Source organism: Podarcis pityusensis (genome assembly GCF_964106645.2).
Source record: "Podarcis pityusensis genome assembly, chromosome: 12".
Lineage (NCBI taxonomy): Eukaryota > Metazoa > Chordata > Lepidosauria > Squamata > Lacertidae > Podarcis > Podarcis pityusensis.
Genome location: NC_138037.1, coordinates 23,183,748 through 23,205,872, shown reverse-complemented (window position 1 = coordinate 23,205,872; position 22,125 = coordinate 23,183,748). Strand labels below are relative to the sequence as shown.

The 22,125-nt window shown below is 49.2% G+C and overlaps 1 protein-coding gene and 1 long non-coding RNA gene across 2 annotated transcripts in view; one reads left to right on the top strand and one right to left on the bottom strand.

The window, feature by feature from the left end:
* NEBL (nebulette) overlaps positions 1 to 15,417 on the bottom strand; it is a 179,149-nt gene extending 163,732 nt beyond the window's left edge. Inside the window, exon 1 of the mRNA XM_080974396.1 lies at positions 15,190 to 15,417. Within this exon, the coding sequence (XP_080830522.1) occupies positions 15,190 to 15,204 (15 nt within the window). The 5' untranslated portion in view covers positions 15,205 to 15,417. The remainder of the gene's footprint in view (positions 1 to 15,189) is intronic.
* LOC308459315 overlaps positions 1 to 19,137 on the top strand; it is a 29,794-nt gene extending 10,657 nt beyond the window's left edge. The window contains exon 3 of the long non-coding RNA XR_013977994.1: positions 18,714 to 19,137. This is a non-coding gene — a long non-coding RNA (uncharacterized lncRNA). The remainder of the gene's footprint in view (positions 1 to 18,713) is intronic.
* Positions 19,138 to 22,125: the final 2,988 nt, after the last annotated feature.

Sequence of the window (22,125 nt, the reverse complement as noted above, 5' to 3'; positions counted from 1 at the left end):
CCCGTTGCTCGGTCCTTGCTCCTGCCAACCTAGCAGTTTGAAAGCACGTCAAAGTGCAAGTAGATAAATAGGTACCACTCTGGCAAGAAGGTAAACGGTGTTTCCGTGCGCTGCTCTGGTTCGCCAGAAGCGGCTTAGTCATGCTGGCCACATGACCCGGAAGCTGTACGCCGGCTCCCTTGGCCAATAAAGCGAGATGAGCGCCGCAACCCCAGAGTCGGCCACGACTGGACCTAATGGTCAGGGGTCCCTTTACCTTTACCTTTGTAACACAGAGTTGCTCTGTCAACAGGCCTGGTGCCTGAAGCCAGCTCCCCATAGAGAACGTCCTTGGGGGTCCTGTCATTTACCACTCTGTGGACATAACCAAGCCAGCATACGTGTTGCTGAGACACAGAAGTGCAAACATGCTGGGAGTGTGGGCTTGGGAGAGCACATATTTATTTCAGAATCTGTCCTGTCATGTGATGCTCAAAATTGTAGGATGCCCACAATTTACAGGATCACATTAAATGAATTTGCCAACTGTTGTCAGAAGTGAAGTGGAATAATTCCAGCACAGACTTCTGGCATCTGCTTTTCTTTTATTCCTTTCTTTTTATTAGATCCCCAAAATCCAGCAGCCTAAGCCAGATGCAAAATAGTGGAGAGGTGGAAAAAATACTCTTAGAATTAGGAGCAAGTTGCCTCCGAGCACATGCACAGTCCAGGAATTTGTTTTCGGTTCCAGAACTCAGCTCACTGCTCTCCCACACAAAAATCCACTCCAGGTTTCCCCCCTAAGCTTAAACTCCCTTCGCCTTTGCAGCCTAATTGGAAGCTTTCTGTTGCTGCTGTTGTTAAGCAGCGGGAAGCCAAGATCTTTGCTGCTCTGCTGCAAAGCACTCTGCTATCTACCAGTAGATCCCCATCTGCCAGCTCTGTAAGGAGGTCGTTAAAATGTGTGAAATCGAGTGATTTTACGATTAGACTGGAAATAGCAACAGAGCAGTATTTCCCCAGCTCACACCCAATGCTCCCCGCCCCCCCCGCCCGCCCCCCCCCCGCAATCTGAGCGCCTCTGAATATTTGGAATTCTAGATGGAAACCGGCCAGAAAAAGCCTGAGCTCCGCTCTTTTGGAACGGGAAGCCAAACTCCGGCAGACTCAATCAAAATGTATGGATTTCATTTGCATGCCGCCCTTTGCACGAGCCGCACGGCGGTTTGCAACAAAATCAAATATAAGAGAAAAAGAAGACCTAAAAAGTTATAAAATAACACAATCGCTTTTTAAAAAACGACAACACAACTCATAACAAATCACTAAACAGCAAAGAGCAATGGAACTCAGTTTAATTTATTTTTCCCGATCACAGAAGAGGACTTTCAGCTGCCCGGAAGGGTTAATGGGAATCGCATGGTTTTTCGAGGTGGGGGGAGGAGGCGTGGAGGCAGCCGAGCCTTTTCATCTCTTGAGTGCCATGCTCCCCTCTGACAGTCCCCTGGCGCATCAATTATCACCGGGCCCTTTATTTAAATGATGTAGCAGGAATGTCCTAGCACCATACACGCACACCATGAATGTACTTTGTTGTAATTCACTTGTACGTCTGGGGGCACCACAAGGGGTGACGTTTATTTTACTGCCAAATAATTGTTGTTTCAGCTGTAGACCTATGAAGGTTGTTTTTTTGGGGGGGGGCTCACATTACCAGCAGTTCGTTAGATTAATTACAGGTGTGTAATGCCCATGTACACCCTGCAGTGCATACCCTTTCATTTTCCTAAAGGTGGGGAGGGGGGCCTGGGAGGGGGGGACTCTCTGAAACAACCTCAGGCTGGGATGAAGCTCAGTTATTAGGTACAGTTCAGGGGGGAACTGTTGCAGGAAAATGTGGGCAATGCAAAATAACTAAATAATCCTCTTCCAGTTGCTGCATGAGTAGCCAGCAATGTAACATAATGAAGTTGCAAAATTAAATTTGAAAGTCTGGTGGTCATTGAATGCCATGAAGAAAGCTGGGAGGGTTATTATTACTACTATTATTACTACTACTACTACTATTACTACTACTGTTACTGTTATTGTTACTGTTACTGGATGTCTCTGGGGCTTTTGATACCATTGGTCATGGTAACGGCTTAGACTGACTGTGTGGGATGGGTATCAGAGGCACTCTACTACAGTAGCTAGAGGTAGTAGCTACTACAAAAAGTAGCACTGTTTTGTCTGCAATGCTTTTTTAACAGAAAAGCAGAAATAAGCAAACTCCCCATCTACTCACCAAGCCACAGTAAAGCCTGACAGATCACAGGCCATTTAATCTCCTATGCTGAGGACATACAACTGTGTGTGTGTGTGTGTGCGCGCGCGCGCGCTTGGGGGGGGGGAATCAAAAGAAAACTATAGTAGGATTCCCAAGAATCCCCATCAAATCTGACTCAGCAGAAGTCAAGCCTGTAGGGACATTGTAAGTGGTTGCTTTGATTTGCACTGTCACTTATTGGTGCCCATATGGCTCCAAAGGAGAAAGAATAAGTCCTTTCATGAAGGCAGCAAAACAACCCCGGCCCATCCATTGTTGTTGTTGTTGTTGTTGTTGGCGCTCTTAGAAGAGAAGTTTGCCACTGGTTTTGCCAAGTTCCCTTCCCAAGAGAAGATTTTCCATGGGAAATAAATGAGTGGAAGAAACCCACCAATTGCTGCACTCAGATCACAGCTCCCCTGTATTAATCTACCCCTTGGGTTCTTAGCACAGTTCAAAGTGTCAGTGTTTACCTATAAAGCCCTGAACAGCTTGTCTGCTGGAACCTTCCCACCAAACATAGGTGATGAATACAGAGTACCTTTTCAATCATGATAATGATATGGCCTACCCAAGTGAGGATCTCCTGGGACCAACTTTGACATCATTCTGGCATCAGGCAAAGATATTTCCACAGTTGTTTCACAATTAGCTCACTGTATATTTTTATCTGCCTTGCTGAAGTTTTGCACCATTGTTCTCCCCCTCTGCTACTAACTATGGTGTCTATGTTCTACCTCCATTGTAGAAGCAATCTGCTGCTAAATACCAGTTACTAGAAGTGGTGGGAGCTGCGAAGAGAGAGTAATTGATAGCCTTGTCCTCCCTGAATTTGTCTGATCCTCTTTTTGCAAAAGGCAGAACCCAAAGCAACTGAATCCAGTGACGATTTCACTATTTTAGCTGTGGTGTCAATTGCTCCTAGGACTCCACTACACTTTATATTCTCCGGGTATCCAGATTTTAGCTGCCTATCATTTTTAACAAGCCTTAGAAATGTGTTCAGTGCATACTTCCCCTGCAAAATGGAATATTCTCCTGGAAGAGGGAAGTTGTTCAAAGAGAATTATTAGGCCAGGGATGAGGAACTTTGGCCCTGCAGAGGTCTTTGTTCTCAAACTGCTATTAGCATCAGGGTGATGGTCTCTAGGCTCTTGTTCCCTGAATATACCAAGTGGGGGACATCGAGGTGTTTTAGACTACAATTCCCATCAGCTCCACCCAGCATGGACAATATAGTCCGAAACGACTGGAGGGCACTTGAGGTGGTGTAACTACTGTATGTACTTTCAGTTCCGCTCTTTCGCCTGCGGAGAAAAACGGGTCAGCCTCGGAAAGAGGTTCGGTCCCTTGAAAGGGAAGCTGGTCCGTGGTTTGGTCCTGAGAGAGCTGCGTGCGACCCACACCCTGGCGATGCGACCGTATCCCCCGACCCTTGCCCCAAGTCGATACGTAGGATAGGCTACGGCTCATACAGAGAAGGGAAAGCACTCAGTACGTTGCCAGAGGCGCTCTTTCCATTATGGCTTAGCCTGCGTGTCCCGAGGCCGAGGAACCCTGGAACTGATCGATGTCAGGAGGCGAGAGGGGAAAGTGGGGAGGGAGCGAGGGAAGGCTTAGGGACACCAGCCACGCTTTGCAGCCAACGCAGCGGCTTGTTCGCGTCAGCTGAGATGCTCGTTAAAAACTCGCCGGAGCTGGCACGAATCCAAGAGGATCGGGAGGGGGGGAGCAGCAGCAGCAGCAGCAGCAGCATCGACGTGCCACAGGGCTGTTTTTCTGCGGGTGCCAGGGAAGGCGAGAGGCGTCCGGAAAGGGTTAACTGGCCGCCGGAGCTCTGGGGGGAGCGGGAGCGAGCGTGGGAGGGAGGCAGTGGGGCCGGCTGCTCTTTCCCCGGAGCGCTCAGCCGCTGGCGCAGTGCCAGCCCTGGCGCAGCCCCGGGAAGCAGCCTGCGCGCTGCTCCTCTTCTGCAGGCTGCGCAGCCGGGGAGAGACAGAGACGCAGGCAAGGAGCGAGGACCAGCGGCGTCTTCTTGCTTGCTTTCTCCTGCATCTCGGCGGCGTCGGATCTTTCTCGCCTGGCGCGGGTCGGCTGCCCCGCTTCCTGGCTCGACGGCAGCGAGCCGCCTGGCCCTCGCCCATCCTTTCTGCCCACGGAAGGAGGCAGCGTCGGCAGGGGGAATTCACCCGCCAGGTCCCGGCAGCCGAGCTTGCGCTCAGGACCGACCGGGAGCTGTCGGGGCCGGGGAGGGCAGCGGGTGCCGAGTGCCGTGGAGATCCGGGCTGGGCTGGTCCACCAAGCGCGTCCCCGGGAGGAGCAGCTGGCTGGCCGCGCTGTGTGGCTCCTTCTGCGGCTGGTTCTGCAGCCTGATTCTCGCTGGGGCAGACTGCCATCCTGCCCCAGCTTAAGCAAGACCCACGGCTCTCAGAAGGACTTCCTCGCGAGTCCGATGCCAGCGTCGGTCTGGACTTGTTGCGGACGCTGCCGAAGACCAGTCGTTGGAAACCGGGGGGGGGGCGGGAGGGCTTGGGGCTGCTTCGGTGTTCCCCACAGGCACCCAGGACTGAAAACAGGATCCTGCACCAGCTCTTCTTAGCTTCGCGTCCTCGTCGATGCCTCCACAAGACTCAGCTCCCCGATTCGTTTCCTGGGCGTGCCTCCTGACCTCGGCTTACCTGCTTGGGACGGAGGGACGCGCTTCTCCATAGCCCACTAATGCCGATCCCCGTCTATACCCCGCTGGCACCCGTCCGAAATCGGTGGCAAGCTCGCTACGTGGACGGTGGAAGCTGCGTCGGAACCTTGGCCGGGGCGCGAGATTAATCCTTCATTTGTTGCGCTTATATCCCACCTTTTCCTGCAAGCTGCTCAAGGGGCCGTGCATTTAATCCTCACGACAACCCTATGAGGTAGGAGAGAGAGGCCCTGACTAGCCCAAAGCGTGTTCCATGGCCCCGTGGGGATCCGGACCCTGGGTCTCCCAGGTCCTTAATTCGACACTCTAACCACTACACCACGCCGGAGCAGCAGCAGGAGAAAGTTCGTTTTCATTAAGGGTTGGGTCGTGGTGAGACGAAGAGGACACGATCTGCAGGCGAATGATGTTTCTATTCCAGAATAGCAGAGCAGAGCCGCCGGGACTGCAAGCTGTGAGCCGGGAAAATCCACAGCTGGAGCCCCTCGTTCCTGCCCTAGAAACTGGCCTTGCTGGAGCCACCCTCTGCCCACTACTTCCCATCCATCTTCTGCCACATGGGCGCGACAGTGCCATGCTCTTAAATGAAGAGGATGTCTAGGAAAAGTCAGGGGTCGTCGAGGTGATGCTCTCCGGATGTTGCTGGACCACAACTCCCATCATCCTTGACCTTTGGCCATGCTGTGTGGGGCTGATGGGAGTTGGAGTCCGACGATATCTAGAGGGCACCAGGTTGGTTATAGTGGGGTGCCTTGGGCACTCTAAGGCTGGGCTGGGGGACTCCAGCTCCCTTCAGCCCCAGCCAGCATGGCTAGTGGTCAGGGGTGATGGGGGGGGGATTCCAGTTCTGCAACATGACTGTTCCAAAGCGTTATATAAATGCCAAGTTTCTATAATTTCCCTGCTTTAAGACTAAACAAGAATAAAGAAGCGACCAGTCTGTTTTTCTGCTCTTGTGTTCCGGTCTCCTTCCCCCCCATCCCCTTCCCCGCCGTATTATATCTGTCCTTATTGATTTACTTACATCAGATTGAAGGGAAAGGGAAGCAACAGTCTGAGCCAACTTAATAAAGTCAGCAACACATGCCATATCAAAGCAATAAAAACAGAGGGAAATGCAAACCGTGCGGATATCTGAAGATATTCGCGGGGCGGGAGCGGCGGAAGAGGGAATCCTTCTGATTAAAAGGAGACGGGTAGATTCCTGGAGTGGATCAATACCGCGGACGAGCCGTAATGAAAACGATCTGCTGAGAATGAAGGGATTTTGCTATTATTTAGTAGTAGTAGTAGTAGTAGTAGTAGTAGTAGTAGTAGTAGTAGAGCTCTGCTACTCGGACCAGTCCACCTTAAGAGCAACTTCCCCTTTAAGAGGAAAGCCTTTGCTGCAATGAGGCAATGGCCTGCAGGGGCCGCTGCCGGTCCGCGTTTCTCCTCTCCAATGCCTGAGAGACAGAGCATGTTAATTGCCCGCGCCGGAGCCCACACAGTGGAGCGGAGCGTTGATACGGGATCCCGCCTGAGCGAGATCTTGTACTGTGTTGGAAAGGAAATAAATAAGACGCCTGCGGTTCCCCTAGTGTTACAACGAAATTATGCCAATAGCTGACGCTGTGCTTCGCCGTGGCCCTAAACTCGCTTACTTGGGCGCATCGAAGGCGACTTGTTCGGGTTAGAAGGTGCGCAGTTTTGCGCCGATACAAAGGACGGAGGGACACGCATTTACGAGAGATCCAAAAATCTGCATTTTTGTTCCGTATTTGTTTTTGTTTTACTTTTTAAAGACCTGTTGAGGCTCCTTAGGGACTCGCTTATTTAGGTATCAGGGAGATACTTAGCGCTACGGTGATCTGCCTGAATATCACACACGATTAGCTGGGTCTTTGTAAGAATCCTGGGCTCTGCAAATCAGCCCCGTCCCCTTTTTAGAAACGATCTTAACAATCGCTTGTTTGATATTCCCTTCTGTGGATAATCTGGGTGTTTAACTGATTAAATCTTCTACCTCGTTTCCAGAATCCTTTGACTCTGGTTCTGACCCAGTAAGCCCCATTGAACACAATGAGAATTACCGTAGTTCGGAGTAATACTAGGCGCTGGTTAAGCGCTGGCTAAGGGCTGCGGTCCAAAGGACACTGATTAGTAATGGGATTTTATTTCGCACAGACGCGATGGGGATCCCGCTGCAAACATCTACCGTTGAAATCCATGAGACTTAACACACTTCGAGTTTGCCTCAGCCGGGATTCTCGAAGATCCTTATTTCCTTCCTTCTCTCTCCCACGAGCTGACCCTGAACAGGCTACCGAGGGAAAAGTTTAATGGGGACTCATTCGCAAGTCCTAAGCTCCGGATCAAGGGTCTGAAGTGGGAACGAGGGTGGATAGGGCGCGGAGGCGAGCATTCTCAGCCAAACAAATCCTTCTGGTGCCATCCTAAACACGCGTTGATTTCCACTTGGATTCAATATTTCTTCCCCCTAAGTAGTGGTGGAGAGGCATGCAACCTTGCTACACGGAAGTAAAGCTTCCCGGGGTTGTAGGAGTCTACTTCCAAGAAATCCAGCCTCCACAACTGATCCTACACTAGTTTCACTCTGAAGAAGTCTCCACTGAGTCGCTTTAGAGGCTTACTTCCAAGTGCCCGTGCAGATTTAGGAGAGCCGTCTAACGCGGCAGCCACGTCTGTTTCCTCAAAAGCCTCGCTCGGACCCGGGGTCTAGACCGATCGCTGCAGTGCTCTCACGTCAACTCGTGATTTCTCTGGGATGCGGGAAAGAACCGTTTTCCTACTACAGAACGACAAAACGTCCTCGAGACCTTTGAAGAAGCCGTCAGTCCAGGCGGCTGCAGCGTCTCTACTGCTTCTCTTCAGCGTTGCTCGAAGCTCCGTCCGCACAGCCGCTTCGGACAGCTTGAGCGACGGGCGCGCATATAATGTTTTTCTTTTTTTTAGGGGGGGACGGCTGCCGATCTTAGACTGCTTCAATCCAATAGTGCCCATCCTTTCTAATACCGCCGTGCATGGAATTGCCCTTCCGGAAATCGGATTAGTAATCCCTCACGTGCATTTAAAAGGGATCTCGGGGACACCTTTTTTCTGGGAAACGGGTGAAGCTTTCGGGAATGTGCAAAATGCAGAAGAGGAGGGGATGTGGGACACTTCCCTCCCCGACCTGTATCACCCTGCTCCATTTCATGATTGCAAATAGTTTTCGAAATAGTGTGGAAGTTCTGGACTAGCGCAGCTCCGGCTGGGGCAGTGAGGGCTTGTCCGCACTGTCGTTTAAAGTGGATGCGAGTCAGCTTCCTGCGCCTCCATTAATTCTCCGTTGTCCATACGACGTTCTTTCCCAACCAGAGCATCCTCTTCTCACGTTTCCCCCTTCCTCAGTCCGGATTTTCTCATACACCAGGGATTCCCCGCAAAGGAGAGGGCATTAAAGGGGGGGGGGGAATCCGGATTGGGGGAGGGGAAAGTGTAGGAAATCGGTGATTTGGAGGAGAACGTCGTGTGGGCAACGGAGAATGAATGGAGGTGCAGGAAGCCTATTATCCACATTAAGCGACAGTGTGGGTGAGCTATGGATTAAATGGTTTTGCCGGAGCCCTGCCTCCCCCCCAAAAAACGTTGGGAAGCCAACCCCCCGCCCGCGCGCGTATTCCGCAGGGAGGGTCCCTGGTCTTCTGCCTTAGACTGCAACCCGGACAGGTCTTCTGGGAAGATCCATCTCGACGTGGCAAACTACAACTGGAGTCCATTGGCCCGCCCGGAAGGGAGAAAAACAATGACATACATACATACATACATACATACATACGAACTTCTTAACTTAACTAAGGAGGCAAACACCCCCTAGATTCAGTCCATATCTCTCGCTTTTCCCCAGGAGCCCACAACGAGGCACCTTGACACTGTTTCAAGCTGAATTCCCTGACTTGGGTCCATTTTATATTTTCATTCATCTATTACACCCGAAGCAGCAAAAAAAGTTGATGCAGCCGCCGGATTCTCCCCCCCCCCCCCCCATCCTTTCATTTAATTTAAAGGATCTTAGGTACAAGAGTCCGTGCTCAAGCTCCTGGGCTTTCCTCCCCCCTCCCTCAGTCTGGTCCCCTCTCCTTCCAGCCCAGCAGCCAACAAAACGGAGGCGAATGGACTGAAATACTTCGCAAAGTACGAGGCCTCTTCATCCCACCCGCGGAATGTCGGCCTGGCGCATTCATTCCGCCGAGGGAGGAGGGTCCTTACTTTGTTCGAGCACTCCAGCGCTGAGTTAAACAGCCTTTCGCCGTTAATTCAGAAAATAATTAGACGACACGATTGTCTGTGTGGGTGGGTGAAGCCAAGAGAATGAGCTCGGATAAGATGACAATAATCTTAATTTTCCTGTGACACGACCTTTACGCACACCTATTTTTTTAATTAATAATGGGAAGAAAGCATTATTTTTAAAAATAAAAAAATAACCCCAAGATTTTCCAAATGATATGATATCATAGCCAGACACTGGAGAGACCTGTCAGGAGTGAACATGGACCACTGGTACCAAATCGTATGGGAAACAGCCTTACTAGAAAAGCTAACCAATAGACTGACACCGGGAGAAACAGAAGAGCACGCTTTCACCCCAGTATGGCTCCCTTTTATCCTATACACAGCCCAACAAGACAACAGCAAGAACCCACCGACAGCATACGAATCAATATGGCTTACTTGACCCAATAATTCCTCTCCCCCCCACAAATGCGAACTAACCTCACGGCAGCCAACTACAGACAACCCACCATACCCTGGGCGCTCCCCTCCAATCCCTCTCACAACCAAGGAAATGTAATAAGCGAATACAAAGAGAACCTACCCAGTTGACACAAAACCCCACACGTACACCGTATTAAAGAATATAAGCCTCAGCACCCCACCCCTCCTATTCTTCTCCAACCTTATATTGCATACAACACTAATGTCTCATATCAAATGTAACCGATCGGTAGAAAAGACTTTATAACCTGAAAAAAGGAGGCCATGTACGTACTATTGTAAACCAAGAAAACCTTTAATAAAAATTATTTTTTAAAAAATGATGTGATATCCTAGAAGCTTTGGAGAAACATCAGCAGGGTTGATAAACTGCTATACAAGAAGACAGAAGCATCTGGTTGTGAACCTGGTCCTTTCACGTGCCTCCATGGAAACTAACAGGTTCTAAATTAAAACCACTTTACAGTTGTTCCAAGATCTGGAAGATTTCCCCCCCTCTTCCTTCTGAGTTCTCGTGATTTGCCTTCCGAGTCCTGCAAGGGACTATGACAAGAGTCAGTAGCTGCAAGTCTGCACGCTACCAACTTGCGGTGGGGAATTGGGGGGGGGGGCATCATTTTCTTTATCATCAACAGCAAAACAATAAGAATGCAGCATCAACTCTGCCCCATTTCCTGCCCTGTAGAGATGCATCGCAGGACAACTGCCCTCCACCCCTCCAAACAAATCGTCTTCTCCTGCCCGAAAGAATTGGGGGGGGGGGGCTTTGCAGATTGCAAAATGTCATCCAAATTGAATGGATGTGCCTCCTTGAAATGCCTTGAAATTACTCTCTAATTTACAATGTATGCCTGTTCTAAACATACGTTCTGCTTTTATTACCTCTCAGATTTGCCCATCTAGACTTACGATTCAGGTGACCCGTCCCATATTTAATTTTGTCGTTATTGCTTGTGAATTATTAATTTGTTTACTTTATCTTCCTTTTATTTCATTTTATTCTTGGTAGTCCACAACACACACTTTAGAGGGAAATAGGAGATTTCCCACAGTTAACATGCATGTAACAATAGTTTAATTATATGGATTTCAGTGCAATTTCTTTCTAACTAGCTAAAAGGACCAGGAAGAACGTTTGCGAATTAAGTATTTTGCTATCATTGTTAGTGCTGCTGACTATTACTGCTGCTCATAGTAGTCATTTTATCTTCCTCTACTTTTGATGCACTAAAACACAAAATGTTTAGCAGAGGAATTTTATTTATCTTAAGGGATAATATTCTCCCGGGGATCATTTAGAGCGAAATGGGATTTTGGAGCGATCCAGAGTTGTAATCTTGGCTGATGTTTTGGTGTATTCCCGGTAATGAGTCTTATTCCCTGGAGTCACGAAGCCCCCAAACGTCAATCACCCAAACCGATTCAGAAATGCCTTTGTTTGTCTCCCACGTCATTCCCCTTCCTCTCATTTCCCTTAACAATACCGGAGTTCTCTGATCGCTCATTCGGAATATGGGGGCATTATCTTGGGAAAATGCGCCGAGAGCCCTGGGCTTCTAGCGAGCAGATATTATTCTGAGCCCGGTTTCCGCCTAAGACTCCGGGCTGTTTTTCTTCCTTTTTTACCCCCCTTCCCTTTCACCCCGCGTGTCTTCTTCTCCTGTCTCTGGACTTTACTGCAGCTCAAGAGAACCCTGCAAATATCCTGAAAGGCGATCATGCCACCAATCCGTCAAAAAATTAATTTGTCCAGATAGATGTAACATGTCTATTTCCGCGATGAAAGCAGAAGACGACTCTCGGATCTGTCACCGGGAAGCCGGCCGAAGAGGAAGGCGGCTTGCCTGACTTCCCTGGCGCGTTCCCCACGCTCAGCAGCGGATTAGCACACGAGCACTTTCTCAGTAACCCATGATGTAACCCATGCGTTTTGCAAATATTTAAAGCCTGGCGGAAAGCTGCCAAAAAGCTGCGCTGCTTCCCTGCCCGCTCCACACTCTCCAGTGTGAAAAGGGCGGCAGCATTCTGGCCGATGGGAGGTAGCTCCGCCAAGGCGCTCTGGCTCTTGCGATTCTTCCCTCCTCCTTCGATGTCCTTAGGTTACCCCTTCACCTCGCTGCCAAGTCCTCCACATTCCCATCTCCCATCACTGGGTGAAAATACCCAAACTGCAACTGTGGCACAACACCTTCCCTTGGAACAATGAAGAAGTAGCAAACACGCTTTCCCCCTGTGAGCACTTCTTCCACAAAGGTATTGTGCTGCTGCTGCTACTACTACTACTAAACAGATAGGTTTCCCACTTAATCCGCCATCAGGGCTGCTGCATAAGTTATTACTTGCATGTGTGTGTTTTTCCCACTATGGAGGTGTTTCCACAAAAGGAGGCCCTGAAAAAGATTCTTAGAAATAAGTTCCACCCTTCCTGGATTTTTCAAATAAGAACTCAAGTTAAATTTCGCTTTGAGTAACACTCCCCAGGACAGGGGCTTAAAGACCTCAAGATCCCACAAGTCTCAGACTGGGAAGCCGACCGAAAGCACCTTTGCTTTCAATGGGATTTCTCCAACTGTAGTTGGTGCAAGGCTGTGGACTTGCAGCCCCAATGAGCTCGGATATCCGCATCCAATACACAAAGGCAGCCGATGCTTTTGGATGCAATACGCAGAAGGAGGACTCGAAATTTGTTTCAAAAGGATAGGATCTCTTCCAATATTGCACACATATTTCAAGACCAATGACTCTGACATTCCTAATTCCTAAGGGGGTAATGATGCTCATGTAACCAGACTGAATGTAGTTTACCCAGATTTTAACACACAATTTAACTTGGACATAAATCCAATGGATTCCAGTGCTCTTCCAGTTAAATGTTGTTGTTGTTGTTGTTATTGGTTGTAGGATTTAGGCATCAGTGTCATGTGGACATAACAGCTAAAAGACAGAGCAGTTCCAGGTTTTGAACTGGAGGCTTTTGCTCCTACAAAATCATTACGTAAATCAAAGACATGAAACTGAGTTTTCATCTCTCTTTTTTTTCTACACTCATGAGGCCTGTTGATCTGGGGCACATTCAAAGTTCCCTAAGGTTCTGTTTTCTATATTAAATGCCCATGTTGATGGTGAAAAAGAAAAGTCTAAGTCTCCCAAGTAAGCTTGAAACGATTTCACAATATTTAATTGAATTCCTCCCCCACCCCAAGTTCTGAACTTCGGAGTGAAATAATAAATATTAACCTTTCACGGCATTTCGAAGTGCGGATTGCAAGATAGTAACATCTTGTTAATTTCAGATTATTGGAGCAGGGCAGGCTCCCCGCTCCCCTCCCCATTCCAAAGGCCTTTTGTCTCTTCATTTCACTAATGCCTTGGATTTGTTGCCGGTTGCCAAGTTCTATTAATGGGAAGGGGGGAGAGAGGAGGGGGGAGAGAGATTGGGAAACGTTTTCACCCCTTTCTTGTCCTAAACTGGACACCAGGATGCGGAGGCCTGGTTTAGCTTACTCATCATCTACCATTCAAGCATTCCTTTATCCACTTTTTGACTTCCTCCGCCCGCTTTTTAGAAACGCTTGGGCACGATCCGGCCTAACAGAAGCAGTTTTCAGTTCCACTGATTTCGGGGGGGGGGGGGGTTAAGCATTTTCTTAATTTACGATTCTAATCCTAAATACACTTACTAGAGAGCAAGTCCTATTGAATTGAACGTTGGGGTTGCCCTTCTAAACTGAGGAGTCTCAGAAGCACTTAGCTGCATTTGGAGAGCCCTTTTGCCTTGGTGCAAATTCATTTCAGTGGAGTTTGTGCAGAATTTCATGATGGATCGTTCACCCTCCCCACAGTTATTCAGTGTTGTCACTGAAATTTATGCTCACTTTTTGCATACATTCTCACTGTATTCTAAATAAACTGTAAGCTTCTGAGTTGTTAATGTTCTGTTCCATTGATATAACTCTGATGAAGCATAGGTTTTGTGCTATTGTTTCCAGTGAACTGCTTGGAGCACAAGTGTATGTGTGGGATACGCTGCAGATAAATAACCCGGCTACGATTATTATTTTGTATTATTTTCAATAACACTGCCCAAGGTCACTGGAATTCGGCATATGAACCCATGGGGGGGGGGGTCCCAGGAGTTATTCCTCTTTCTCCTCAAATGGAACAAGTCTTCAATGATCACGGAAGATACTTTTATTCCACCCACAACACAAGAATCTCTGCGGAGAGGATACTTGAACTGATAATGCCTAAACAAACTTATTGCTTGTGTACTGTGTACTACATATGAAACAAGACTCTACCACTGGACAAACTACTGTAGTTATATGTTGTATTTACATGAAAACCAATAAAAATGATTTTTTAAAGAAGTCTTCCAACGATCCCATTTCCTGCACAACTAGCCAAATGCACACCAAGGAGTCCTGTGGCACCTGAAAGGCCACGGCTGCACTCCTCACCTCCGCTTTCCCTGGGAGTAAGCCCAACTAAATTCAATGGGACTTACTTCTGAGTAGCCACGGTTAAGATGCCAGCCTTGGCCTAAGTTGGGGGGGGGGGGGAGCTGGCGGGGCCCTGGCGATGACGACCAGAGTAGCCGCAGAAGCAACAGACGACACTGCTTCTGCTAGGCCTAGCCTGTTCCCTCTTTGGACTCGGGGTCCCCTCGGCTTCGGGGTCCCCCTCGGCTACCCTTCTTCCCAGTGGGGCAGGCAGGGTTCGGGCCTTCCCCGCTGCCCGGCCCTCCCTCCCGGCCTGCTTGCCTGCCTGCCTGTCTGCCTGAGGCTGCCCCCTCCGAGGGCGAGCGAGCGAGGCCTGCAAGGCCGAGGAGAGGAAATGAAATTGTTCTGGCGATTACGCGGCGGCCTGTCCGCTTTCCGCAGGCCTGGCGGCAAGCCTGGCGGGCCGAGGCGTGAAGCCGCCCGCTTGTCTTTCCCCGGGCAAGAATGGGGCCGTTTTCGCGCTCATTTGCCGCTTCCCCCGAAGCCTTGGCGCGAAGCAGTGAACCTGAAGCGCCCCTTTCAGGGCCTCGATAGGGACTCTTTTGTCACCGGGGCCGGACTCTGATCGCCCTGACAGGTGAATCCAGGGGCGGAGGAGGGAGGAAGGCAGCCTTCTCCCCACACAACACACACACACACAACACAAGACCCGGGGGTTTCACAAAGGCCAGGGGGAGCCTTTCCACCCCCGGGGCCACGGGGCACCCTACAGGTTTCCCTGCGCAGGGCCGCCAACCCACGACCAGGCCTCAGAGAAAGAGAAGCCGAAGGGGGCGTCGATATGGGGGGGGGGGCTCCCATTCAGAGCAGCCAGTTATGGCGCAGCCCCTGAATCTTGGCCTGAACAGGAGCCCTTTCGTGGGGCCAGAGGAGGAGATGAAGGGGAGGCCCGAATGGATGGAGAAGGGAGAAAGGGAAGCTCCACCGAAGCGGCGATAACAGACCTGGGTGCGCCCCATCCCCGCAGCTCGTGAGAGTGCTGTTGCTGCTGCTGCTGCTGACACTGATGTCAGGCCTTCAGCAAATCTGGCCTTCCCCACCTTTGTCCTCCGGTTTTCCTCTTGCCCTTGGCCCTTCCACGCCTGCTGCCACGGTGGACCAGCTGCTCTGCAGGGTACAAGGGCCCCGGGTTCGAATCCCCGGCATCCCGCAGCAGGAACGTCTCTCCTCTGCAACCCCGAGAGGTCAGGCAAGGCTGGCCGTCCAAATCTTATGTGTTTCTGTGAGCAGAACCTATCGCCCCTCCTGGTTCTTTTAAAGAGCAGGAGAAGGTGATTCGTGGCTGGAATGCTGCTGCGTTGCGGAGCAATGGACCCTTGTAAGGAAGCTTTAAAGGAGCAACTTGAATTATTGTTACTAAATCTAAGGGGGCTGGGAATAACAGGACCCAGTTGTGTGGCTCATCTTCTTCTTTCTTCTTGTGGCCGAGTAAGATTGTCTTCCCTGAAAACAGTCTTAATGGTGTGTGTCCATAAGGGACTGCGGAGAGCAATTCTGGATCCACACGTCTTTCTGGCAGCTCTGCTGCTGCTACTTCTACAACCACTGCTACTGTAGGTAGTTCTACATTGCTCAAAATTCCAAAACTACATTATAATACCTAATAAAGGTTTTTTTTAAAGGGTTCAAAAGCTTCACAACAACCTTATAGTGTAGACTGCTATTATTCCCACATGGGATAAATATGTGTGACTGTATGAGGATATCTTGCCTCAGACTACTCACTTACTTCAGGGTAAGGTGACATTTGATCTGATTTGCTGTTCATTGCCTTAACCATTATACTAATTATGTTACTGTATTTTAGTGTAAGAGTTCATCATTTATTTTAGGAAGACACTGATAAGCTTAAATAATAAACTAATTTCTCTAGGTGATGTACCATACATCAGTATACAGATACATAGGCATATGTAAGTAAAAGTCTGCTTACTGTACAAATGAGCAAGGGGTCTTGTACCAGCATCTGCTCCATCTCAATTTGAGGAGATGTTAAATATATTCTATGCATATGTTGTCTGCATTCTATAACAGTTATACCACAAATATCAACATCCTTGGACTTCACTCTCTTCATAATCTATCTATTAATTGCTAAGCTTTTGTGTGCTATAAAAGAAGGTTTTAGTTTACTAGGCCCTCTTTGTGCATCAGTAAATAAAGAGAATAAAGTAATATGACGTTAGCTATAGTGCAATAATTTATTAGATAAATCATCCTGGATAAATGATTTTCTAGACAGATAGATAAAAATATAATAAATTAAGAGTCACTGTCAAATGAAAACTGTTTTGAATAGCAGGAGCCAAAGCATGTCCCTCTATTGAACAACAAGCTTTGTCCTGTCTGAAAGCACAGAGTTATCCCTTGTTACTTATTACTGACAGATTATTATAATCATTCCTTACTATTTGAACAGTGCATAAGGTTTCAGGATTCTAAGGCTGCAATCCTATGCAGTGCAAACTGATCAATACTAATTTTGGGGGAAAGTAAAGGCTGGAGGTAGCCAGCGTGGTGTCCTTCAGACATTGCAAGAGTACAGCTCCCATCAGCCTCAGCCGGCATGGCCAATGGTCAGGTATGATGGGAGTTGGAGGCCAACATCTGGAAGGCACTGTCACAGTTGGCTAATCCTGGGGTAGATGCTGGTGAGAAGGGAGTGGCAATAGCAGGAGCAGTTATCTAAAGGTATATCCAAAGGTAAGTAACCCCAGGATAAAGAGCAGGAGCTTGTGTATATTTCACCCCTTCTGTTTTCTCCTCACCTTTTTCTCCCTTTCCTTTCCCCATCATTCACTCACACGGGCTGAGAGACAGAGAGAGAGAATCAAGCCTTCTCCCTTTCAATGTTATATAAAGCAAAGGCAGTCTGATTATGAGGTTAGAACAATGTCAGATTTGGGGAACTACGGGTGGCTTTGAGGGACCGTTTTAATTGGCTTCGCTTCGTTACAAAAAAGAAAGGTCGCCTTCATTCATTCATTCATTCTATTTGCCAGCTAATGCCAAACATTTTTCCGGCACATTCCCTCACGGATTTGTGGGAATTTTAAGGCGGGTGCGGGGACCTAAGTGTCAGCCAAAACTCTTCCAGGCTTATTTGAGTTGGTATCTTCTTCCCATAGCATGGTTAGGGGGAGATTTCCTGTCCAGATCTGTTTCTCCTGTTCTTCTGAATATCTCCCACGTCCTAGAGACCAGCGGGGTGCAGCCCGTTTAGGGTTCGTCGAGGATTGCTCCATAACCTTTACTTAGCTCCATGAATGAAATTCGTGAGTGCTTCTGAGCATGCGCAGAAATACATTCACTTAACGCTGCAATCCTAATTCCATTTACTTGGGAGTGAATTCCATTGAACTCAATCGGACCTGGTTAGGATTGCAACCTTAGTTTGCTTTTTTAAAGAGATTAGACCAATTCCTGACGGATTCTTTTATCAATAGCTTCAAGTGCTCAGTGCAACTTGCAGGTTCACAGGCAGCATACGTGTGAATACTAGCTGATGGGGAGCAACAACGGGAGAGGGCAGTTGCCTTCCTGCCTTCTCTGTCGACTTCCCGGAGGCAGCCATTGAAAATCAGGCAGTGGAGGCTGGTGCACTAGGAGAACGACAAGCAATTAAGAAAAAAACAAACCCAAATTTCAAACGCATACCCTCCAACATTTCTCCAATGAAAATAGGGACATCTTAAGAAAAAGTGGGACATTCCGGGATCAAATCAGAAACCGGGCGACTTCTCTAAATTAGGGACGTCCCTGGAAAATAGGGACACTTGGAGGGTCTGCACAGTCTTTCCTGTCCCCCCCCCCCCCACGTTATATTTTTATTTGAACTTAGAGAAGCTCCGCAAACATTTCTGTCAATCTACCGTTATTGGGCCAATCAGATCCCTGCACTCCTCAGCCAATCCCAAAGTATAGCTATGGCAAAAAAAAGCCCCTCCCATATGCCCCTAAGCAGAAGAACCATGTGATTGATAGGAGTGCCCAGTGTGAAGCGTTGCACTCCATCTGTTGTTATGAGGGCTAACCTGCATTCACAGTATTGGTCTAGGAGGGCTGCCTTTAAGAGCAGTCCGAACCTGCTCAGAGCTGTTTCCTAAGGCCACACCCACATCACAACGCACATTCTTTGTAGGAGAAGGGTGTGGTTGCTAGCTTGAGCAGCTTTTTTATTATGAATATTTGTTAAGAGAGAGCAGTGATGGAGAGATTGTGTGAGTATCTTTCCATTCGATGTACTTTTTTTGCTTAAGCACTACTAGCAGTTATTTTTGTGAATGGGGTTGAAGGGTTGGGAGAATAAATTGTGGATGGCTTCTCTGTGTGTGGCAGCTATCAACACTTGAGTGTTATTGCAACCGGAGGGTTTGTGTGTGTCTAGATTTGAGGTGGGAAATACTGAGGTTTTGTGTTCCTGTTTTTCTTTAAGTTGAAAAATACTGTGGGTTTTTGTTTTTGTTAGTTTGGCTACTGTAAGAACAGGATGCTGGACCAGATGGGACTTTGGCCTGACTCAGCCAAATCTTCTGCTGTGGTGAATGTACTGTTTATGCAAAGACTGTCTGTTGTGGAATCACCTTATTAACTACAAACAAGTTCTTCATTGTTTGAGGAAGGTGCACCCTGTTGCATGCTCCTGGGATTTATTTATGAGGCTCATAGTTCCTAATTATGTCTCCTCTCCTCAAGTATGTGAAAGGAGGTTGTGGTTTGCAAGGAGGAGTTGATATTATAAGTTAAACCCCTTAGGCTTCATCACACTAACTTCTCCGTAAGTCAATTGGCAAGAGCCTCCTTGTCTCCATACATTTAAAAAAGAAAGACAATAGATAGAGGATCTGGAGACTTAAAAGTCCTCCTCTGTCACTGGCGGTGTGTGGTACATTTCTCTCATATTCTTTCAATCAAAGGGGTTGCTATTTAGCCATGACTTAGAGCAGAAATGAAACAATACTCAGTTGGCACTTTAGAGGCTAGCAAATGCATTTTATTCCATATTCCGGTGAGGAAGACGTAGAAATGAGTAAGCTGTGGAAGGGAGTAATATTTTTCCATAGCTCTGGAAATTAATAGGGTCCCTTATTAAAAGTCCTGTGGGGTATCTTTAATATTAACCCATTCATGCTGCAATCCTGTACATTCTTATTGGGAAGCAATCCCCATGGAATTCAGCCATGTTTACCTCTGGATAACAAGCAGTTGTGGCATGAGTCCACACTAGAAATTTGTGGCAGCAGGGCCTCATTCTGAACACTTGGGTGCTAAGTATTAACAAAGCTGCTATGATTATGCGTCCCCTGTTTCTTTGCAAAGGATGAGGACATGGAGAGAATCAGAGCAGGTGGAGAAGAAAACAACTTTTCTCCCAGCAAAGAAGCAATTGTGACTTGAGGGGCCCCTTCTGAACAAAAGTAAGACATTCTCAGCTTATAGTTAGGTGCCAAGCATTGCTGCTTTACAAATAGTTAAGGGACCCACCATGGTATCTGAAATATACTCAGAGTCGCAAAGTGATTTCATGCTCTTTATTCAGCTCATAGTGGTGAGGAGGAGGAATGAATGAATGTCCCCTCAAAGTATCTGCTTTATATATATTATTTACACAATGGGCTGCACATGATTGGTTAATTCTGGAATTCTACTGTAAGCCAATCAGGTTGTGGATTCACTTATATCTGGAGCATGATTGGGTGGTTCCTGCCAACCAATCATACTGCTGCATTGTTCTTGGACCAATCAGACTGCTGCATTCTGAATCCTATTGTTCTAGGACCAATCAGACTGCTGCAGTTTGGATCCTATTCAACTCAGTACATAACACCCCTCCCCTCTAAGTTCCAGTCCTGCCCGGGAGGTCGCATTCATAGTCCTCGAGGTACGCCGGTGGCCTACGTGTGCGTTGCGGCCTGTGGTGTTCCCTGGTCCGGGGTTCAGGTTCTGGCTCGTGTTCCAAGGATGCTGGCTGTGATGGGCCTGTTTGGTCTGGCGCAACCGGCTCGCTCAATCGTGGTTCTGGTTCCGGTGTCCTTTCGGCCTCGCGGGTCTTCTCTGTATTTACTGATTCTGCCTCTCCTGCTGGCCCTTCCTGCTCTATGGGCCTCACTGCCCCTCTGTTCCCTTGGGACTCCTCTGACCTTTCCTCCTCCTGGTTTTCTCCTGGGAATCGTCGCCGTATCTGGTCACAGTGGTGGCGCCAGCATTGCCCCCCATCCGTTAGCACCTCGTACGACACGGGGCCAGTGACCCTGGTGACTGTGGCGGGTACCCATGCTGGGCCTGCCCCAAAATTCTTTGCGTACACTGGGTCCTGGGCCTCGAAGGTCCGGGGGTTCCTGCCTTCCCCCACCACTACCTCATCCTGAGCTCTATCGGGGTGAAGGCGGTCCAATCTGATTGCAAGGCGCCGACCCATTAGTAGTTCAGCGGGGCTCCAGCCAGTCGTTGAGCTGGGGGTGCTGTGCTGTGCTAGGAGGAATGTGGCAAGGCGGTACTCCCAATCCCCTTGCGTCATGCGGCGAAGGGTGTCCTTGGTGGTCCGCACCATGCGTTCTGCTTGGCCATTGGTGGCAGGGTGGAATGGCGCCGAACAGATGTGGTGGATGGCGTTCTGCGCTGTGAAGGTTTGGAATTCTCCTGACGTAAATGCAGTCCCGTTGTCTGAGACGAGAGTGTCAGGGAGCCCGTGGGTTGCAAACAGCCTGCGTAGTACCCGGATGGCTGCGGATGTAGAAGTGGACGGTACCAGTGCGACTTCCAGCCATTTGGTGTAGGAGTCCACCACTATGAAGAATGTTTTCCCCTGAAAGGGGCCAGCGAAGTCCACATGCAGGCGTGACCATGGTGCTCGGGCGGACTCCCAGGACTGGACTGGGGCCCTTGGGGGATCTGGGCGGGATTCTTGGCAGGCCTGGCAGTGTTTGACCCAGGCCTCTATCTCTCCGTCGATCCCTGGCCACCACACATAACTCCTGGCAAGGGCCTTCATTCTTACTACCCCTGGGTGTGTCTCGTGTAGGGCTGTGAGGACCCTTTTGCGGAGGGGCTGGGGAACAACGACCCTGCTTCCCCATAACAGGCACCCCTTGTGGGCCGACAGTTCATGTTTGCGGGTTGTGTAGCCAGCGAATTCTGGCCCAGGGCTGCTGCTGGGCCATCCCCTCCACACCCAGTCCAGGACCCGGGAGATGACCCTATCTTTCTTGGAATGGTGTGCAACTTCTTGTGCCTGAATGGGGCGGTCGGGAAGCAGCTCCAGGCTCATAACCTCTTGTGCAGGTGCTGGGTCGGGGCCTGTTTCTGGTAGTGGTAGCCTGCTGAGGGCGTCCGCATGGCCCATTGCCTTCCCCGGGCGGTGAATCAGTGCATACTGGTAGCTGGCAAGGAAAATTGACCACCTGAGGACGCGAGGAGACAGCACTTGGGGGGTCTGCTTTTCGGTGGCAAACAAGCCAAGCAACGGCTTGTGGTCAGTCACCACGGTGAAGGGCCGCCCGTACAAGAAATCATGGAATTTTTTTACTCCCTTCACGATTGCCAGACCCTCCTTGTCTATTTGCGAGTAGTTCCGCTCGGTTGCATTGAGTGTCTGGGAAAAGTATGCCACCGGTACCTCTCTTCCATCCGGGAGTTGGTGTCCCAGGACAGCGCCAATGCCATAGGGCAAGGCGTCGCATGCTAGCACCACCAGCAGCCTCTCGTCGAAGTGTGCCAAGACCGAGTTTGAGACAAGCAAGTCCTTGACTGCCTGGAATGCAGCCTCCTGGCGCTGGCCCCACACCCAAGGGGCCCGCTTGTCCAGGAGTCTGTGTAGGGGCTCCGCTACCGCTGCCTTGTGGGGAAGGAAGGAATGGTAAAAGTTCAATAGTCCCAAGAAG